A 21,940-nucleotide genomic window follows, 5' to 3' on the forward strand; every position below is an offset into this window, starting at 1 on the left:
CAAAGCCTCGGCAACTTAAGGCAGTAAAAGAACATATGAAAAAAAATTCAAGAAAAATGAAATTCAAAAAGAGAAACAAAATGCACTGCCTTCAGTAATCCTGAAAGTAAAAAAACAAACAAACAAACAAACAAAACTGAAAGGAAACCAAAATGTAAAACATTATACAGTTGGCCCCCTGTATTTGTGGGTTCTGCATCCACATATTCTGAGGATATGGAGGGCTGACTGTAAGGGAGCATCTGAGGGCTTCAATATACGAGGTAGGGGCATCCTGGAACCAATTCCCTGTGGATACGGAGGAATGACTATATATGGAAAAGGAGGTCTAATTACATATACAGAACAGAGGAAAATAATCTTACAGAATACTAGGTGTAACTTTATGCCAATGTTTGACAGAATAGTAAATATGATTTCCAGATATATATTAGAAAAATTTACACAGTAGAAAACCTGAAGAACAAAACCATTGAAAAAATCTGCAAGGATGCTAAATAAGTCCCTCTACCCTGACACATCCAAACACCAGTAAAAAAACGTATGTATATATGATGTGTCATTTCTAGCTAGCCTTCAAGGAATAACTGCTATATTACACACACTCTTCCAGAGTAATAAAAGAAAAAAAACTTCCAAATTCATTTTGCACAGCCAGCAAAACATTGGCACATTGAATCTACTTCTGAACTTAAAAAAAAAAAAAAAAAAAAAGGCCAGGCGCAGTGGCTCACGCTGGTAATCCCAGCACTTTGTGAGGCCGAGGTGGTTGGATCACCTGAGGTTGGGAATTCGAGACCAGCCTGACCAACATGGAGAAACCCTGTCTCTACTAAAAATACAAAACTAGCCTGGCATGATGGCACATGCCTGTAATCCCAGCTACTCAGGAGGCTGAGGCAGGAGAATCGCTTGAACCTTGGAGGTGGAGGTTGCAGTGAGCCGAGATCACGCCATTGCACTCCAGCCTGGGCAACAAGAGCGAAACTCTGTCTCAAAATAAACAAACAAACAAACAAACAAACAAATAAATAAATAAATAAATAGATTTATCCCAGGAATACAAGAAAATTCAATTATTTGGGAACTTTTAGATTTTTATAACTTGATAGAACTTAGCAACTATTCCTAATAAAACTTTAATATAATATTTATTACAGTATATACTAGGTGTCAAGCACTGTTTTAAGTACCTTACATATACTAATTTAATCCTTGCAACCCTATGAAGTAGCTCCACTTTATAGATGGAAGAGCTGAGACACAAGGAAGCTAGGTGATTTTCCCACAGTTACACACCTAACAAAGTGGTGGACATGCAGATTTTTTTTTAAGACAGGGTCTCACTCTATTGCTTAGGCTGGATTGCAGTGGTGCAATGATAGCTCACTGGAGCCATGACCTCCCAGGCTCGGGCAATACTCCTGCCTCAGCCTCCTGAGTAGCTAGGACTAAAGGCATGCACCAATACACCCAACTAATATTTTTTTATTTATTTAGGGACAGGGTCTTGACGTGTTGCCCAGGCTGGTCTCAAACTCCTGACCTCAAGTGATCCTCCTGCCTTCACCTCCCAAAGCACTGGGATTACAGGTGTGAACCACCACACCTGACTGGATCCAGAATTTGAACCTAGGTTGCTGGGCACAAACACATGGTTTTATTTTTTTCTTTTGAGATGAAGTCTTGCTCTTGTCACCCAGGCTAGAATACAATGGTGCGATCTTGGCTTACTGCAGTCTCCGCCTCCCAGGTTCAAGCAATTCTCCTCCCTCAGCCTCCCAAGTAGCTGGGATTACAGGTGCCTGCCACAACACCCAGCTAATTTTTGTATTTTTAATACAGACAGGGTTTTGCCATGTTGGCCAGGCTGGTCTCGAACTCCTGACCTCAAGTGATCTGCCCGCCTCAGCCTCCCAAAGTGCTGGGATTACAGGCACATGCCACCGTGCCCAGCCCAAACCTGTGTTGTTAACCACTATATTACCCTGCTTCCTCTAGAAATAAGATTAGAAGGAAACTTCCTAAATGCAACAGAATATTTATCAATATCCAACAATGACTGCAAATGAAAATGTGAAATACTAAAAACATCCCTCCTGAGATTTAAGAACAAGACATAGAAGACCTGTTATCTACTACTCAACATTTCTGGAAGTTCTTGCTAATGCACAACATAAGTGGCATAAGATTGAAAATAAGGCCAGCTCATACCTGTAATCTTAGCACTTTGGTAGACCAAGACAGGCGGATCACTTGAGCCCAGGAGTTCGAGACCAGCCTGGGCAACATGGTGAAAACCCATCTCTACAAAAAATACCAAAAGATTACCTGGGCACGGTGGCATGTGCCTGTAGTCCCAGCTGCTTGGGAGGCTGAAGTGGGAGAATCACCTGAGCCTGGAAAGTTGAGGCTGCAGTGAGCCATGATCACAGCACTGTATTCCAGCCTGGGCAAGGAAGTGAGACCCTGTCTCCAAGAAAAAAAAAGAAAATTTAAAGCTAAAGGAGCCATTAATTTATTATATACCTAGAAAATGAAACCAAAAAATAATTAAAACTAAAAATAATTCAGCAACATAACCATCCAGATTAAAATTTTTAAAATTAAAGTTTATACTAGCAATAACCAATGTAATTTGAGGTATGGCTTTCAAATGCAGCCAATTTTCTTCCATCCAAAAGCCTGAGGCTTTTAAGGATGTCAAGGCAATGTTTAATGACAACTACACCACATTGGTGTAGTATTCCCTATATCTACTCTTTTTTTTCCCTACTATTCCCACCTTAGTTATGAATAGTGCAGGTTCCCAACCTCTAAAGTGTTAGTGTGGTAGGCGATGAGCAGACAAGAATCAGAAGGTAAAACTGCAACATCCAATAAGAAGGATCATTCTATTGAAGACTTAACCAGAAATGTCCAGCTCAGGGTGGAGGGCTGGACCTATGTTCTCATATAGGGTTGGGCTTGTCCCTGGGATCTGGGAGCTTCCAAACTAAAACAATGAAAAGGTCCTATCTGCATATCTTCTAAAGGAAAACGGAAACACATACTAAACATATCGTTGAAAACCGCCGGGCGCGGTGGCTCAAGCCTGTAATCCCAGCACTTTAGGAGGCCGAGACGGGCGGATCACGAGGTCAGGAGATCGAGACCATCCTGGCTAACACGGTGAAACCCCGTCTCTATTAAGAAATACAAAAAACTAGCCGCGCGAGGTGGCGGGCGCCTGTAGTCCCAGCTACTCGGGAGGCTGAGGCCGGAGAATGGCATGAACCCGGGAGGCGGAGCTTGCAGTGAGCTGAGATCCCGCCACTGCACTCCAGCCTGGGCGACAGAGCGAGACTCCGTCTCAAAAAAAAAAAAAAAAAAAAATCTAAAATATATATTCATAAGTGGCAAATTTTCAGTTCTGTCCTGGGTTCAATGTTTTCAGGACTCCTATTCTTTCTAAACTTGCCTGAGATATCGCCCTAGAATCACATCTAATCTTATTTTCTTATGCCTCAACTCCACTCTTTCTTCTTTGTTAAAACATACACCACACCTCAAAAAATCTCCCTTCCAGATTATATAACTCACATGGTTCCTCTAGCCTCCTCCTCTACTCTGTCACACTGTGGATCCTGTAAACCTGTTAAATTTAGGGGATGGAAAGAGAAGGGGGTGGACACCAGAGGGAAAGGTCCCCCAGATCTGGGACATATTGCAAGGGTGGAAGGGAAAAGTTGTTCAAGCTCATGAACTGACATGTGATGGCAGAAGAGAAAATCTTCTGAGATTTCTTTTCTTATGTCTTTGGGGAATGAAAGATGGTCCAGAAGACAATTATGATAATTAAAGGTACAGCTCTCATCTTTAAATTAAGATGGCAGTTGTAGGTAGATAGGACTAGTTGATAAGGAAAACAGATTACTGTGAATCTATTATCTTGCCACAAGTCTAGTCATAGTGAATTCCAAGCATCAGGGAATGTGGCTAGCTGGATTTTCAATCACCTATACCACTGCTATGAAAGTCAAGTCTTCTGTGCAGTAAATTTTGACACAGTTCTTAATCTGTTGATTTAGGAAGCAGGGTACAGTTAGCAAATTCAGAACTAGACTCAGCACGGAGGGAAAGTCCGTATCAGTGGGATATGATTGCCCAACCCAATACCTAGATACACACACATTCACACACACACACACTCTCTCTCTCTTTCACAGACATACATACACACACACACACACACACACAAATCCATTTGCATTTTGAGGATGAAGTAACAGTAGTAAGACTTCGAGGAGTATATGCAAAAGATATCAGTAAGATCTAGGTATGTGATATTCTATGATGAGATGGACTTCCATCTTTACAATCAGCTGGTCCAGCTGGGGAGGGGAGAAAGATCGTGCAAACTTTAAGGATAATTCAATGTGACAGTTGAGATTTTAAAAATTATTTATTTAACAACTGGTATGTACAAAATACTATCTATATGGGAAAGAAATACCTACCTGACCTCAAAGAGCCTACAATAAGTTGGTATAGAAGTATACAGACATGCACAATTTACAAGGCAATTTAACAACAGTTACATATTGTAGCACCAGTGAATTCAAAGCACTGAGGTCAAATCAAGAGAAGTTGAAGAAAAATAAAAAAGTACTTGAAGAAGAAACTATTTCAGAGATGAGACGGATTTCAAAAATTGTGAGGGACAAAGATTAGCAAACAGAATAAAATGTTTTCTAGATAGGGAATGAAATTGATGAAAGGCTATAGATTAAAGTTTAAAGAGTAGATGGGGAGGGCCATAGCCAAGAGGCAGAAAGGCATGAATCAACCTTGTTGAATGACTTTGTATAAATGGTGAAATGTAGGAAGTAGAATAGAATAGAGAAGATATTATCTCTGTCTTTGAAAAGTGTGGAGTCTGATTATGAGATGCATAACTAAGAAATGAAATAGATTTTAAAAGTTAAAATTTAAAAGTAAAGAAATAAAAGGAAATCTACAATTAAATGACATGTGTAGTCCTTACCTTCCTAATAATGGGTAAGAACTGAAATAAGTTACTCCTACTCTCCCACCTTATTGATCCAAGGAAAAGCAAGTAGGAAATGGTCCACTGTGACTATTGGCTCTGGGAAACCACTAAGAGCATCCTTCTTATAAAGAAAGCTTAACTCAAAGGTCCTTGCTCTCTGTCTCAGAGAATCATACCTTAAGAAACTGACCAAGCCAGACCTGAGGGCTTCTCTCCAGTGTGAGTTCGCTGGTGGTGATTAAAAGTGGAACGCTGACTAAAGGCTTTCCCACATTCACTACATTCATAAGGTTTCTCTCCAGTGTGGACTCTCTGGTGCACAATAAGCTGTGAGCTGTCACTAAAAGCTTTCCCACAATCATTGCATTTATAGGGTTTTTCCCCAGTATGGGTTCTCTGATGTACCATAAGGCTGGAGCTATAACTGAAGACCTTCCCACACTCATGACATTCATAGGGTTTCTCACCAGTGTGAATTCTCTGGTGTATAATAAGATGTGAGTTTTGATTGAAGGATTTTCCACACTCATTGCATTTATAGGGCTTCTCACCAGTGTGAAGTCTCTGGTGCCGAATAAGACATTTACTCAGACCGAATGCCTTACCACACTCGCTACATTCAAAAGGTTTTTCTCCAGTATGAATTCGCTCATGCTCAATGAGTTGCGAGTTCTGATTGAAGGCTTTCCCACATTCACTACATTTGTACGGCTTTTCGCCAGTGTGGAGGCTCTGATGTCGAATAAGACATTTACTCCGACTGAAGGCTTTGCCACATTCACTACACTCATAAGGCTTCTCTCCAGTGTGGGTTCTCTGATGGTCAATGAGATTTCTATTGGAACAGAAAGCTCTCCCACACTCATTACATTTGTAAGGTTTCTTACCAGTGTGCAGGACCTGATGTCGAACAAGACTTTTACTTCGAATGAATGCCTCTCCACACTCATTGCATTCATAAGGTTTCTCCCCAGTATGGGTTCTCTGGTGGTCAATGAGTCGGGAACTCTGAGTAAAGGCTTTTGCACATTCATTACATTTATAGGGTTTCTCCCCATTATGGAGTCTCTGATGTTGAATGAGATGGGAGCTGTGCCTATACGCCTTTCCACACTCACTGCATTCATAGGGTTTTTCCCCTGTGTGGGTTCTGAGATGAACAATGAGCTGGGAGGTTTGCCTGAAGGTCTTCCCACACTCATTACACTCATAGGGTTTCTCTCCAGTGTGGATTCTCTGATGGCCAATAAGGTGAGAACTCCGATTGAAAGTTTTGCCACATTGATCACATCGATAGGATTTCTGTCCCTTTAAAACTCCTTCATGTTCAGCAGGACTGGAGGACAGATGTAGATGTTCCCCAACTTCCTTATATTTGTCGTATCTGTCTTTTGTGGATTTTTTCTTATCTTCATCTGTTATTTCCAAGAAATCATTTTCTAGCTTGCTCCCTTCTTCATCTGAGGTTTGTCCTTCTAACTCTTTGGAAGTATCTTCACAAACATCTCCAGTCTCTGCTCCCCCAGGAACCATCCCAAAGAGTCCCCCTGATGTCTTGTTAGATGACTCTGATCCTTTAAAAATTTCCTGCTTTGGAGTCAACTCTGAACCCTTCATCATGTTCTCACCTGCTGCCAAAAGAAAGAAGACAACAACTTTTACCTATTTCTTATCCTGTTTAAGAAACAGAATCATTAACAGATAACGTACCTGAAAAGAAGTCACATTATGGTTAAGAAATGAGATGACACATTGAGAACAAGAGCAAAATGGGAAATATTAATAGCTCATTTTTCCCCTAGGGATAGAAAAACAAGAAAGGGGAAGATGGTCAGTGAAGATGGGTGGAAAAAAGATACTAAGCCAGCACAACCAAGTCAGAAGGGTCATTGGAAAGCAAAAAACTGGATTGCAAAGCATGCTGTGATCTTACAGAAGTTACTCTCGTGCTGTGTCGCCTTAGTAAAGTGATGAACTCTAAGATCCCTTCCAACCATAACATTGCATGGTTCCATTGTTATCAGAAAACATGTTGGGAGAGAGGAGGCTGGCAAATACCTCAAGCCAAACGTAAGAAAGAGACAGGGAAAAAAATGAGAGTGAATTGACTGGAAATTTCTATTATGGAGGTATGATAAGAAAAGTGTACAAAAAGAACAGATCTTATATGATAAACTCATCAACCACAGGATCTGCCTTTCCAAGAAGCCCTTTCAGGAAACTGCTCTGCCCCAGTGTTTGCAGAGAGGGATGCTTAGGCAACCACGCTTTGTGCCAAGTGACCCTGAGCATCCCATGATGGGCCACAGGTGATTGGACCGGCACCAGGAACTAGACTCAATGGCAGCTTATCTGTAGGTTAGGCTTCAGCCTCTGCTGTGGCCTGGGCCAAAGCTCTGCCCAAATGAGATGATGGGTAATGGCTATAGCAATGGAAGTCCATCTCTGAGGAAATTTGGAACTGGAGGTAGGGCAAAATTAAGGTACTTATGAGTAGCAGTGGAAGCTGAAGTGGAGCATGGAGAGAAGCCAAGCCATTGAGAGATACAGCAAGCAACAAGTATAAAAGAACAGAAAGTACAATTAGAAAAGAGCCATGAAAAGGACAAAAGATTCACAGTGAAGAAAATGGGCAGCAGGAGGAGGACAAGCAGAGAGAAAACAGATACACTGCGAGCAGCTGCATTACATTCACACCGGAACATGGGCATCAACATGCATTTGCTTTTGCTGTTCAGGCTCCCAGGGTCAAGGCCCTGCTTTCCACAGTCTGGTCTAGCTGATCTGTTTCTTCCAGGTTCTCATTCCTTTAAGCCTATGACTCACAGCTCCTTATTTAACAATAACTTGAGTGGCTCTCTTCCTTACAACTAAGAAGTCCTACCTAAATCACACTATATCAATTCATAATGAGGTGAAGAGAATGCTGATCATTGTTGAATCTCAGTGATGAATGCAAACAGGGTCCCTATATTATTCACTCTAGTTTATCTATGTTTGGAAATTTTCATAGTAAAAAGTTTAAAGAGACAAGGAATATAGAAAAGACAATGTGCAGCATGCAGACTCTTAAGTGACTAGGAAACAGAATCATTACCCAAGGAGGCCATGCTACGGTCATTTTCCGGCATCATGTTCCACTGCAGGGCTCTCTGACTGAGTGCGGGACATTTCCATTTCTTCTGAGTATAGTCCACACACAGGTCCTCATACGCCACAGTATCCTGGAATGACAAGCTTCAATTGCTCAGGAACATTCACAGCCTGAGGGGCAGAGTCATCAGGGGTACAGAGGGCACAGGGTATGGGGTCTTAGTGGGCAAAAGCATGGGAGACAGGAGCTGAGATGACACCCCAAAAGGACAAGTCCAGCACAAGATAGAGTCCATTACCTCCAGGGGAAGCAATGAGGCAGGAGAGCCACAGGAACAGTCTTAGATGGGGCAGAGTCCTGGGGGTGAGACCTCTAGCCATTCCTGGACCAGACGTGGTAAAAACACAAAGAACCAAGCTCACCTGGGGCCTGACCATCCGAAGTCCTGAGTTCCCCACTTGAGGAAGGGTAGGAACTGGAGAAGCACATTGAGCTGAGGGAGGAAAGAAAGCTATGAGTGGGACAAGCCCTGCTTCCGGCTCCCATAAGATCTATATTCCCAATAAGTGGATTCAAGAGAACCCAGGCACCTCCACACACACTGACTCTTAACCTCTTCCATAAGGCATTATCCCAAGAGTGCTGTGAATTTTCCCTGGAGGGCACAGTACAAGGTCCCGTATCAAGCTGAGAACTGGGTGTTCCTCCAAGCCCTCACTCTCATCAACCTTTTTCAAGGAAGCTATTCTGGCCACACTCTCTCTCCCATGGCTTCCCTAGCACCAGCCAGACCTGATTTTCCCCTCACAGTTGTGGTTCCTCATGCCCTGGTTCCTCTTCCTGCTCCTGCCCTCTCATTATAGACCCCTTAAAACTCAGGGCCCAGTGCTTCCTTGTTCTTTCCGTCAGCAATCTGACCAACTCTCATTGCTTTAATACCGCTCTCACAATTCTTACTTCTCTCCTAGACCCCTACCACATGCCTCCTGTTGCCTATGGGACATTTCACTTGGGGGTCCTGCAACATCTTAAGTTCAGTGTCTAGAATGGATGGATGTTCTAGGCTAAGGTGGGAGGCTGGCTTGAGGCTAGGAGTTCAAGACCAGCATGGGCAACATAAGGAGACCTCTTTTTCTTCCTTCACTCTTCTCTTCCCTTCCTTCACTCTTCCCTTCCCTTCCCCTTCTCTTTTCTTTTCCTTTCCTCTTTCTTTCTCTCTTTCTTTCAATTTCCTTCCTTCCTTCCTTCCTTCCTTTCCTTCCTTTCCTTCCTTTCTTTCTCTCTCTCTCTCTCTCTCTTTTGAGACAGAGTCTCACTCTGCTGGAGTGCAGTGGCATGATCATGGCTCACTGAAACCTCTGCCTCCCAGGTTCAAGCAATTCTTATGCCTCAGCCACTGGAGTAGCTGGGATTACAAGTACCTGCTACCACACCTGGCTAATTTTTGTATTTTTAGTAGGAAGGGATTCATCATGTTGGCCAGGCTGGTCTCAAACTCCTGACCTCAAGTGATCCACCTGCCTTAGCCTCCCGAAGTGCTGGGATTACAGGTGTGTGTGCCACTGCTCCCAGCAGGAGATCCCATTTCTATACAAAGTTTAAAAAAAAAAAAAGCTGGTCATGGTGGCATGCCTGTAGTTCTAAGAGGCCATGGTGGGAGGATTTCTTGAGCCCAGGAGTTCAAGGCTGCAGTGAGCTATTATGATTGTGCCATTGCACTCCAGTCTGGGTGACAGTGCGAGACCCTATCTGTCTTAAAAGAATAAATAAATAACATTAAATAAATAAATAAAATGTTCTTATCACCTTTCTTTCAGATTTCTCTATTTCTCCAATGATTCCATCATTGGCCAAAACAGTCTAATTCCCCTGCCTCTCCTTTCAAACTCAAGTTCCATGGATGTTTCCATGATAACATTTTTCATATTTATCCTTGCCCATTCCTCTCTTTGCACTTCAGGCATTAATTGCCTCACATCTATTCTACTGCACCAGCCTTTAACTAAAGTTCCTTCCCCTTCAATCCATAATGCTCACCTGTGCCAGAGTAATCCTCCTGAAATACTATTTCTAACACATTATCCTCTGACTCCCAAAATATTCCTGCCTCAATCTCAAGGTCCCATACAAACAAGGCCCAGGTTCCCAAATACAGTCTTCCCTAACTCCAGCTCAATTAGGGCTCAAGGAATCCCCAGCTTAGGGTCCTTGTTGTATCTTCTAATGGCATGCCCACTACTTTATTCTCCCCTTCAAAATTCTTCCACATTTTTACTGCCCAATACACTGCTACCTCCTTCATGAAGCATCCCTTACCAGTTCCAGCCCACAATGATCTTGCTTTTTACCCGGCGATCACTTTTTCCAAGGCCCACATTGCTCATTTGTGACAGGATCAAATGCTTGAGGACAGATATCATTCACATGCATCTTATGAGGTTGCCTCTTCTTACACATGACTAACTTGTCCTACCACCTAGAGAGCAAGCTCTTTGAAATCAGTGACAATAGATGTACTACATCCCTCTGGTCTCTGACAGTGCCTTTCCTATGATATGTCCTTGATGAAAACTTACTAACTACATGAATGATTAGAGAATAAGCAAAAGGAACAAACAGGGTCACTAGGGAAGGAGAACATACAGCAGGGCAATGAGGGATTCCATGGAGTAGGAGATGGGCAGATAAAGGAAAAGAGACTCCACAGGAGAGAAGGGAGGCATGACTTAAGGCCAAAACTGGGGAGATAAGTACCGAAGTCCCCATTGGGGAGGTGGTGTGTCCCTGGGTCATAAGGAGGCGCCTGGTGGGCTCCAGGGGCTGAGCCCCCACTGAGGGGTGACGTAGGAGGGGATTCCTTTGTTGCACCCAGAGCTGCTGTGTCCTCCAAATGCATTTTCTGTTTCTGTGCTGGGGCTGAAACCTAAAGACAGGGAAATACAATTGGGTTCAAAAGAGCATCCTTGAAGGTACTGAACCCAAAACCTCTAAGCAGCCCCCTCCAGAAAGAAAGCCAGGGAAAAGAACAGCCAGAGTGTCCTTCCAGCCCCACCACTACAGCCTACTGGGGGGAAAAAGCTGACAGCAGAATCTAAAGTTTGCAATTCTACTTGCCATCCCTCTGTTGACCCTCTTGGTAGGAGCTTGAGGACCAGATTCTATAACCATTTCCACTCTGTGTCAGGTCTTCAGACACATATTTTCTTAAGAACCATTTAAAAAGGGAGCCAGGAGAGCAATTCAGTACATTCTCTAGGGTCTTAGCTGACAGAAAAGAACAATCAGAAGTACAAAGGATAGGCTGGGCGCAGTGGCTCACATCTGTAATCCCAACACTTTGGGAGGCCAAGGTGGGTGGATCACCTGAGGTCAGGAGCTCGAGACCAGCCTGGCCAACATGGTGAAATCCTGTCTCTACTAAAAGTACAAAAAAATTAGCCGGGCGTAGTGGCATGCAGCTGTAGTCCCAGCTACTTGGGAGGCTGAGGCAGGAGGATCACTTGAACCTGGGAGGCAGAGGTTGCAGTGAGCCAAGATCAGATCAGATCAGCGTGAGACTCTGTCTCAAAAAAACAAAAACAAACCAAAACAAAAACAAACCAAACAAACAAAAAAGGAAGTACGAAGGATGTAAAAAAAGATAAGTATGTGTATGTGCATGAGCACAAATAATGCTACTGACACTAACAGCTGAAGCAATACCCAGAACAGTGGCTGGCAAACCTGGAGAGCTTTTCCAATTTCTCTGAGCAAAAGTGTCTCCTCTTCAGAGAAGCTTTCCCTGAGCACACTGACAAAGCAGGGATAGTCAGACTCAATTAACCAATTATAATTTCTAGATTGTATGTATTAATCTTTAAGTAATCTTACTTAGGTCTTTATTGTCTATGTTTCCCCAACAGTGTAAGTTTTTTGAGGGTAAGAACTTTTGTCTTGATCACTAGCTCCAAAACAACACATAGCCCTACAATGGTGCTTGATTAATATCTGCTGACTGACTTCCTCTTGATATTTTCCTAAGACTTTAAGGTTATCTGCAAACTCCGTTTTCAATATGTACTACCTCTCCCCAATAATTTATATTTAAAAAGGCAAATAAGATCAGACACACTAACCTGTAGAAACCTTGAGAATACCTCAGAACATAGACATTTTATTTCTAACCCTTGCTTATTGTCATCAAACCGACTCCTCACAATCTCATGGTTACTCCTTTTAACAGCATGTAGGGCAGAAAAACCTAAACTATTATCTAAATAAGGCACACTTTAAAGTTCACTTGCTCTGGTATGTATACAGCACACCATAAGGTAAAAATAAGTTCTTCAATAAACCACACAGGATTCGCCCTATTAGGCTGTATCTGCTGAGATGTTAAGGGACTCTCTCCTTTAATATATACCTCACCAGTGTAGTGGTAGGACCAGCAGGTTCCCTGGATTCTGTAGTTCCCAAGCTCTCCGACTGAAACGTTCTTTGAAACTGAAAGACTCTCTAAAATGGGAGTCACAGCTCTTCGGTACAGGAGCTTTGGGTATTGGCATAAGATAGAACTTACTGCATTGTGATAATTCAACTTTGTAATTCACTAATAATTTAATCCTGGTAAAGTTCCTGTTCATTATCTAGGACTTTTATATGGTTTGGATTTGTGTCCCTGCCCAAATCTCATGTTGAATTGGAGGAGGGGCCTGGTGGGAGGTGACTGGATTATGGTGGTGGCGGGGGGGGGGGGGGGGGGACAGATTTCCCCCTTGCTGTTCTTGTAATAGTGAGTTCTCATGAGATCTGATTGTTTAAAAGTGTGTGGCACTTTCCTCTGTGTGCTCTCTCTTTCCTGTCACAATGTGAAGAGGGTCCTTGCTTCCCCTTCACCTTCCACTATGATTTTAAGTTTCCTGAGGCCTCCCAGTCATGCTTTCTGTTAAGTCTGCAGAACTGTGAGTCGATTAAACCTCTTTTCTTCATAAATTACCTAGTCTCAGGTAGTTCTTTACAGTAGTGTGAAAATGGACTAACGCAGAAAATTGGTACCAGGAAAGTGGGGCACTGCTATAAAGATACCTGAAAATATGGAAGCAACTTTGGAACTGGGTAACAGGCAGAGGTTGGAACAGTCTGGAGGGCTGAAAAGAAGACAGGAAGATGTGGGAAAGTTTGGAACTTCCTAGAGACTTGTTGAATGGTTTTGACTAAAATGCTGACAGTGATACGGATAATGAAATCCAGGCTGAGGTGGTCTCAGATGGAGATGAGAAACGTATTGGGAACTGGAACAAAGGTCATTCTTGCTCTCCTTTAGCAAAGAGACTGGCAGCATTTTGCCCCTGCTCTAGAGACCTGTGGAACTTTGAACTTGAGAGAGATGATTCAGAGTATCTGGCAGAAGAAATTTCTAAGCAGCAAAGCATTCAAGAAGTGACCTGGCTATTTCTAAAAGTGTCCACTCATATTTGTGAACAAAGAGATCTGAAACTGGAACTTACATTTAAAAGGGAAGCAAAGCATAAAAATTTGGAAAATTTGCAGCCCGGCCATGTGGTAGAAAAGAAACACCCATTTTCTGAGGAGAAATTCAAGCCTGCTGCAGAAATTTAAGTAAAGAGGAATCAAATTTTAACGGCCAAGACAATGGGGAAAGTGTCTTCAGGGCATTTGAGAGACATTCACGGCAGTCCCTCCCATCACAGACCTGGAGGTCTAGGCGAAAACAGTGGTTTCATGGGCCAGGCCCAGGGTCTAGCTGCTCTGTGCAGCCTCAGGACATGGTCCCCTGTGTCCCAGCCACTCAGCTCCAGCTGTGGCTAAAAGAGGCCAAGGTATAGCTCAGGCTGTGGCTTCAGAGGGTGCAAGCTCCAAGCCTTGGCAGCTTTCACATGTTGTTGGGCCTGCAGGTATGGAGAAGGCAAGAGTTGAGGTTTGGGAACCTCCTCCTAGATTTCAGAGCAGGTATGGAAACACCTGGATGTCCAGCCAGAAGTCTGCTGCAGGGGTGGAACTCTCATGGAGAACTTCTACTAAGGCAGTATGAAGGGGAAATGTAAGGTTAGAGCCCCCATACAGTCCCACTGAGGCATGCCCTAGTGGAGCTGTGAGAAGACAGCCACCATCCTCCAGACCCCAGAATGGTAAATCCACAAACAGCTTGCACCATGTGCCTGGAAAAGGCGCAGGCACTTAATGTAGTTGGTGAATGCAGCCATGGGGGCTACACCATGCAGAGCCACAAGGGCTAGTACGCCCAAGGCCTTGGGAACCGATCTCTTGCATCAGCATGCCCCGGATGTGAGACATGGAGTCAAAAGTGATTATTTTGGAGCTTTAAGACTTAATGACTACCCTGCTCAGTTTTGGACTTGCATGGGACAAGTAGCCCCTTTGTTTTGGCCAATTTCTCCCATTTGGAATGGGAGCATTTACCCAATGCCTATATCCCCATTGCATCTGGGAAATAACTAACTAGTTTTTGATTTTACAGGCTAATAGGTGGAAGGGACTTACCTTGTCTCAGATAAGACTTTGGACTGTGAACTTTTGAGTTAATGCTGAAATGAGTTAAGTCCGGGGGACTGTTGAGAAGGGATAATTGTATTTTTCAATGTGAGAAGAACGTGAGATTTGGGAGGGGCCAGGGGCAGAATAATAATGGTTTAGATTTGTGTTCCTACCCAAATCTCACATCGAATTGGAGAAGGGGCCTGGTGGGAGATGACTGGATAATGGGGTGGATTTCCCCTTGCTGTTCTTGTGAGTTCTCATGAGATATGATCATTTAAAAGTATGTGTCACTTCCCCCTGCATTCTCTTCTGCCACAGTGTGAAGAAGGTCCTTGCTTCCTTTTTGCCTTCTGCCATGATTGTAAGTTTCCTGAGACCTCCCGGTCATGCTTCCTGTTAAGCCTGTGGAACTGTGGGCCAATTAAACCTCTTTTCTTCTTAATTATTCAGTTTCAGGTAGTTCTTTATAGCAGTGTGAAAACAGACTAATACAGAATCATAGGTTTCCTTTCCTTGAAAACATGAAAAACTCATTCTAATACAGCATTCCACAGCAAGACCCTAGAGAAAAGCTGTTGGCTTAGAAACTAGGGAGATGGAAAATCCTGGTCCTCACATTTGATGGTAATCAGAAACAACCACACTTCAGCTAAATCTTTTGGGCAAGGGAATGCTTACTACAGGTGCTCACTTCACTTGTCAAGTGGAGATAATGATTACTGCACTGCCTGTTTTGTAACCCTGGCAGGAGATGAAAAAAGATACAGGAAACAGGCCAGGCACGGTGGCTTACACCTGTAATCCCAACACTTTGGGAGGCCGAGGCGGGAGGATCACAAGGTCAGGAGATCGAGACCATTCTGGCTAACACAGTGAAACCCTGTCACTATTAAAACTACAAAAAATTAGCTGGGCGTGGTGGTGGACACCTGTAGTCCCAGCATACTCCTGCTGAGGCAGGAGAATGGTGTGAACACAGGAGGCGGAGCTTGCAGTGAGCTGAGATCGTGCCACTGCACTCCAGCCTGGGCGACAGAGTAAGACTCTGTCTCAAACAAAAAAAAAAAAAAAGAAAAAGAAAAAGAAAATACAGGAAACAAAAAAATTCTGCAAGTTGCATGACTCTGCAGCCCAGTAGGGATCACTGTACAACCCTTTCCCAGCCACAATGTGCACACATGTACATGCTCCTTCTGCAGCAATAAAGTGGCTTGCTCCTGATAAGCAAAATGACTCCAATTTACTTGGACCCTCCTTTATCTCCTCTTGGCAAACTTCCATGGAAAAGCTTTGTTTATTCATTTAGCCATTCTGTAAACATTTTCTGAACCCCTACTGATGAAAGACAGTACTACCCTTATGTCTTCATGTCAGAAAACAACACTGACAGTAGTGGGAGAGTAAGAAATGGACTCCAGAGACCCTACTCCCAGGCTGGAGCCATGAGCATTCAGCTGCCTCACCTGTCAACTGTTAGTCATGTTCTTGGGTTGTGACTCAACAGTCACCCTTTTCTGAGGCTAGCTGGATAAAGCACTAGAAATTTTAATGGAGGAAGCATTCACTTCTTAAGCAAAACCAAGCAAGAAATAGGGAAATTTTCCTTCTGCCACCCTCACTAAATGTTTCTCTAAATATGTCTTCAGCCACCTGTCATTGCCATGGCTGGCTCAGCTGCTCTCTAGAGCCTTGTGACAGCTGATTTACTCATATGTGCTTACTTATTTACACAAAGAAAATGACGGTTGATAATGACAAATGTGTACTGCTGATAATCCTGGAAAAATGTCTAGCCCCAGGATCCTGATCAACTAGAACTGATTCCCTAGTGATATGTAATCATTTTTTAAAAAGCATTGAATAGGCTGGGTGTGGTGGCTCACACCTGTAATTCCAGCACTTTGGGAGGATGAGGCAGGTGGCTCTCTTGAGTTCAGGAGTTCAAGATCAGCCTGGACAACATAGTGAAACCCCATCTCTACTAAAAATACAAAAATTAGCCAGGTGTGGTGGCTCACACCTATGATCCCAGCTACTAAGGAAGCTGAGGTAGGAGGATCACTTGAGCCCAGGAGGCACAGGTTGCACTGAGCCAAGATTGTGCCACCACACTCCAGTCTGGGCAATAGGGTGAGATTATCTCAGGAAAAAAAAGCATTGAATAAAATGATATATTGGGAACTTGGGAAATTTTCTGTACTGTTTTCCCCTGATAAAGTACAAATGGATAAAGTAGAGGGGACCTCTAGTCTACCCTGCTTCTATTATAGGGGAACAATTTAAAACTCATTAGGAAGAACTAGCTTATCCACGGTGTGATGATCTTTTGATGTGTCAACTTGGTACTAATCAAACATCAATACAGGTGTTGCTGTACACTATTTTAAAAATGTGATTAAAGTACATAATAAGTTTACTTTAAGTAAGGGAGATTATACTAGATAATGAATGAATGCATGAGCCTGATTCAATCAGTTGTAAGCCCTTAAAAGCAGAGCTAAAAGTTCCATGAAGAAGAAATTCCAGGCCAGGTGTGGTAGCTCATGTCTGTAATCCCAGTGCTTTGGGAAGCCAAGGCAAGAAGATTTGAAGCCAGGAATTCAAGAACAAGCCTGGGCAACATACCAAGACCGCATGTCTACAAAAAAAATAATAATCATAATTAGCCTGGTGTGATGGCACATGACTGTGGTACCAGCTACTTAGGAGGCTAAGGTGGGAGGATCACTTGAGCCGGGAGGCTAAGCTTGCAGTGAACCATGTTCATGCCACTGCATTCTGGCCTAGGCAACAGAGCAAGACCCTGTCTCAAAAAAAAAAAAAAAAACCAGAGGAAGAAGACAGGAGACAAAAGAGGAAAGGACAAAGAAGAAAGAAGAAACTCCACCTGTGCACTGCAGCTTCAGCTTGTGCCACTGTTTTGGGCAGCCCTTGTCGATGGCCTGCCTATGTGTTTCAGACTTGCCTGGCCAGCCTCACAATTACATAAGCCACTTACTAGCAATAAATCTCTTTTTTTTTTTTTTGAGATGAAGTCTCGGTTTGTCACCCAGGCTGGAGTGTAGTGGCGTGATCTTGGCTTACTGCAACCTCTGCCTCCTGGCTTCAAGTGATTCTCTTGCCTCAGCCTCCCCAGTAGCTGAGATTACAGGTACATGCCACCATACCTAGCAAATTTTTGTACTGTTAGAGACTGGGCTTTGCCATGTTGGCCAGGCTGGTCTCAAACTCCTGACCTCAAGTGATCCACCCCCTTCGGCCTCCCAAAGTGCCGGGATTACAGGCATGAGCTACTGTGCCCAGTCAGCAATAAATCTCTTTACACATGCACATGCACGTGCACACAGACACACACACACACACACACACACCTCTCTCCTACTCATTCTACCTCTCTCACTGAACCCTGACTGAAACACATGATCACAGAGTTAGATGGCATTATGGTCCTAGAAACCAGATTTTCCAATGTGTCTTACTGCTCACTCTTCCCAACTATCCCTCTAGTTTAAATTACCTTGCCATTACATTTGCGAGAACTCCAGGAAATAGGGAAAACTTAAATTAGATTTAAAGATGCAAAAAGATCCCAGTTAGGTTTGGAGAGCTAGCAAAAGGAATAAATAATTACAAGGCCCCAAAATGTCACCTTTCAAGGAATCAAAGAGGCAGGAAAATAGAAAATTGACTCTGAGAAGTCCAAGGAAGTGAGCAAACAGAAGGTCTCAAATGAAGGCCCGTATTATCAGCATACCCAAAAGTCCGCCTTCCCCTGATCACCCTATTCTAACCAGCATGAAGATCCCCTGCCGGCCAGGAGTACCATGCAAATCCCCAGGATGAAGCTAGGCTCAGAACACAGTATCTCACAAGGTGAATCACACAGCTTAGCTGGGATGTGCATTTGTATTTATGGCTTGGAGCACAAAACTGTTTTCCCTCTATCCACAGGACAAGTTCAGGAACCCTTAAGGCAAACTGGCCTAGGGCCTGGCCTAGGGCCCATGCCTAGGCTAACCCAAGCATTAGAGAAGCATCAGGCCGCCATTCTAAACCCAACTGCTCACCTCCTCTGGTCCACTGAGGTGCCTCTGGAAATCCTCCACCACAGCCACAGCCTCCTCACCACTCTCAGGGTGATGCAGCTGCACCCAGGTACGGAGCTCCCCAGGGAGGATGCTCAGGAACTGCTCGAGCACCAGCAGCTCCAGGATCTGCTCCTTGGTGTGCACCTCTGGCATGAGCCACCAGTGGCAGAGCTCCCGGAGCCGGCTCAACGCTTCCTGTGGCCCAGACATCTCGTGGTAACATAATTGCCTGAAGTGTAGCCGGAAGATTTCGCAGACAGGAGGATGGTTCTTTTGGAGACTGCTGCCCTGCCCCCAGCTCTGGTTCGCTGGCTCCTGCTTCACAGTCAGGCGCCCCTCCTGCTTCTGGAAAGCAGTACTCCTGGGGATGAGGCCTAAATTTCCCCTGCCTGAAGTGGTCATTGTGACCCCAAAGAGAAGCTTGTTCCAGCTGCAATTGGTCCGATTAAAATGACGGTCTATAGTTCAGGTCTCAGGAGCTGTTTTTCAGGGTTGGAGAAAAGGGTGATGGTAGTGTTGCCTACAGAAACAAGAGTGAAATCAGAGTTCTTGGAATATTCAGCCCCAGGCTGATGACAATCCTCCACTGAGTTAAAAAACAAAGTTCCAGGAAAAAAGAACACAACTGGGCATTCTCGCTAAGCATCTCTCCAAATGATGCCCTTCTTAAAGTTTCAGTGGCTCCCATTACCTACAGGATAAAATCTAAAGGTCTATGCCTCGCATTCACAGCCCTTCACCACCTGGCCTTACCCACTTCACAACCAGCCACAACCCCAACCACTCACCCCAAGTACCCATGCAAGAAAGACAGCAATGGTCTCCAATGTGGGAAATGCAGGATACCTCAAAGGGTGCAAGAGAAAATACTAAGTTATTTAACTCCTATTTAATGTATGTTTTATAATGTGCATTACAATTTGTATAGTAGTACTCGTGTTTAAATTACAAATAAACCAATGTAGGGAGTAGGTGATCAAACCTCTTCTGATAGAAATGCAAAATAAAGAAACTTTGGAGCTAGAGCTCTAGAGACACAGCTAGAAGCCACACATACTATTTCTTTGAATTTTTCTTCTTCAACTTTTGACAAACTTGTCTGTCAAGATCATGAACAAAGGCAATTTTTTTCTTGGTTTTTCTGATTGCCCCATCAGGAAGAGTGCTGGTAGCTTCCCTTTGTGTACCTCTCACTATAACCCTTTAACTGGTTTATGCCCAGCTCACCACTCTCATCCTCCAAACTGCTGGATGGCCACCAAAGGAAAGGAACCAAATGGAATCAGAAAATACCAGACCTTTTTTTACTCAATGCACCTCCCCTAGAAAGCCTTCCTGACCACGCTAGGCTTAGACGGGTGGTTATCATCTCAGCGATCCCAAACTACCTTTTTCATTCAAACCTCTAGTAGAGCACGTCTCACACTGTAATCGTTTGTGGTTTACACGACTGTCTCCCCTGCTTTCTGGGAGGATACAAAGGGCAGAACTAACTTCCAGTCATCTTTGTCCACGTGTGTACATGGCACACATAATTGGGAAACGAATGAATATGATACATTTAACTGATACTGAAGTGGAGGAAAACTTTGAACGTTTGAAAATCAGCACCTTATTGGTAACTAGGGCATCTGTGCTGTGCTTCCAAATCACCAAGCGTCCCAGATCCCCCTCTCAATCTCTTTAAAAAGACAAAGAAGGACTTTAAAATAATCTGTACACTCTGCTCTAAGATCCCACACGTGTAGAAAGTTCAGGCCATTCTCCTACTTCCCACAGTGTTCCGAATGCTCAGCACTTTAAAATCTCAATTGGATTTTTGCATTTCCAAGTCACGCTCCACGTCTGCGATTCTGAGCTTGGGTCTGACCCAAATCTGACGGTTCATACAGTTGCCCACTGCAAGAGCTGGGAAAACAGCGATCTACCTTTCGTGTTACACCAGGCTTCAGCAGCGCCGCTCACCTGGCCACGTCTGCCCTGTTCATCGCTGTACCCGCAGATACCCGGCTCCGTGCCACGCACGAATGGTCAGGGGTATGGGACAAAGAAGCGGCTCCACATTGGGCGGCTTCTGAGAGTCACGGGGACGTGCCGCCTGCTGCCGCGAAGAAGCGCGGTCCGGGCCAGCGTCGGCCACCCGAGCTCCGGCCGCGCCTCCCTCCGCGCCCCGGCCCACTCGCAGTGGCACTCGGCCCCGAAGCCGGACACCTCTACTGCCCGTTAAAGCAAAAACAATGGCCGAGCCGGAAGCGAAAGAGGCCTCGACTTCCGCCCCCTCCGGGATCCCGGAAGTCTCCGCGAAGGTGGGCGCGCGCGTCCCCGCACCCGGGAGAGCTGGCAGGGCTTTCTTCTCGGCTGTGCCCGGCCACCTGCTGCGGGCGGGGGCGGGGTCTCGCGAGGGCTCAGGTCACTCACATCCCGCTCTCAGGACATAGTCGGAGAATCCAGACGCGTCCCAGCTCTACCCCCTCTTCTCCAGGTGTCCTTGGGAAAGATACCCAACCTCCAAGCCTGTTTTCTCATCTGAAAAAATGCAGAGCATAATGCGTACCTCACAGGGCTGGGAGCACCAAACGAGGTAACAGACACTATACAGCAAAAGGCCTGGCATATCCTGAGCAGTCAGTTATACCATGTGTGATGCCCAATCTGAAGTCTCAGTGAAGGGAGCAGCAAGCATCTCCCATCTTAAAAATGAAGAAGCATATCTAGAAATTGTGATATTTTGGCCCATAAATGTGGTTAATATTTCCTAAGACAGCACCAGTATTCTGGTGTCCATGTAGAGGTTCCTAGGGAGACCAAGGAGCAGATAAATTGAGAAGGTGTGGGGACAGTTTGTAACCTAGGAGGCAGTTGTCTAGCCTCTGGGTGGCAGGTGGTACCCAGGTGAACTTCACTTTGAAGAATGGTTTACTACAGAAGTAGGATATGAACAGGTCCTTGTTACAAACACGATTGAGCAGACCCTGTGTGCTAATGACCATGGGTGAAGGGCAAAGGGTATGATGAGGTTAACTGTGTATCTTTATTACAGTGCAGGAGGTAGGTCCTTTACAGGGCCCAAAGTAAACAGTCTCCTGGACTGTCTAGGGATGGCAACATTTCAAAGGTGTCCTGGGCCTAACCCTGGCCCTGACATATGTTCCTCATATATCTGCATGAGCCAAGATAGAAACAAAGACACCAGAAGTCCTGCTCCAGAGTTTCCACAAGCTTAAAAGT

The 21,940-nt window shown here is 44.4% G+C and overlaps 1 protein-coding gene across 3 annotated transcripts; it reads right to left on the bottom strand.

Annotated features, from left to right (window-relative positions):
* Nucleotides 1-4,425: 4,425 nt before the first annotated feature.
* Nucleotides 4,426-21,300, bottom strand: ZKSCAN7 (zinc finger with KRAB and SCAN domains 7). Of its 3 annotated transcripts, none has more exons than XM_003894574.5 (6): nucleotides 20,678-21,300; nucleotides 18,692-19,232; nucleotides 10,881-11,049; nucleotides 8,549-8,619; nucleotides 8,130-8,256; nucleotides 4,426-6,663 (listed from the first exon to the last, which is right to left on the bottom strand). In XM_003894574.5, exons 2-6 carry the CDS (start codon nucleotides 19,112-19,114, stop codon nucleotides 5,210-5,212), a joined length of 2,244 nt encoding a protein of 747 aa, XP_003894623.1. In that variant the 5' UTR covers nucleotides 19,115-19,232; nucleotides 20,678-21,300; the 3' UTR covers nucleotides 4,426-5,209. The 3 variants fall into 3 exon arrangements, with proteins under 3 accessions (XP_003894623.1, XP_009199286.1, XP_003894622.1); XM_009201022.4 differs by having other exon boundaries at nucleotides 4,426-6,660; nucleotides 20,641-21,300; XM_003894573.5 differs by having other exon boundaries at nucleotides 20,641-21,300.
* Between the last annotated feature and the right edge of the window lie 640 nt (nucleotides 21,301-21,940).

This window comes from Papio anubis, chromosome 2, assembly GCF_008728515.1.
Source record: "Papio anubis isolate 15944 chromosome 2, Panubis1.0, whole genome shotgun sequence".
Taxonomy (NCBI): Eukaryota; Metazoa; Chordata; class Mammalia; order Primates; family Cercopithecidae; genus Papio; species Papio anubis.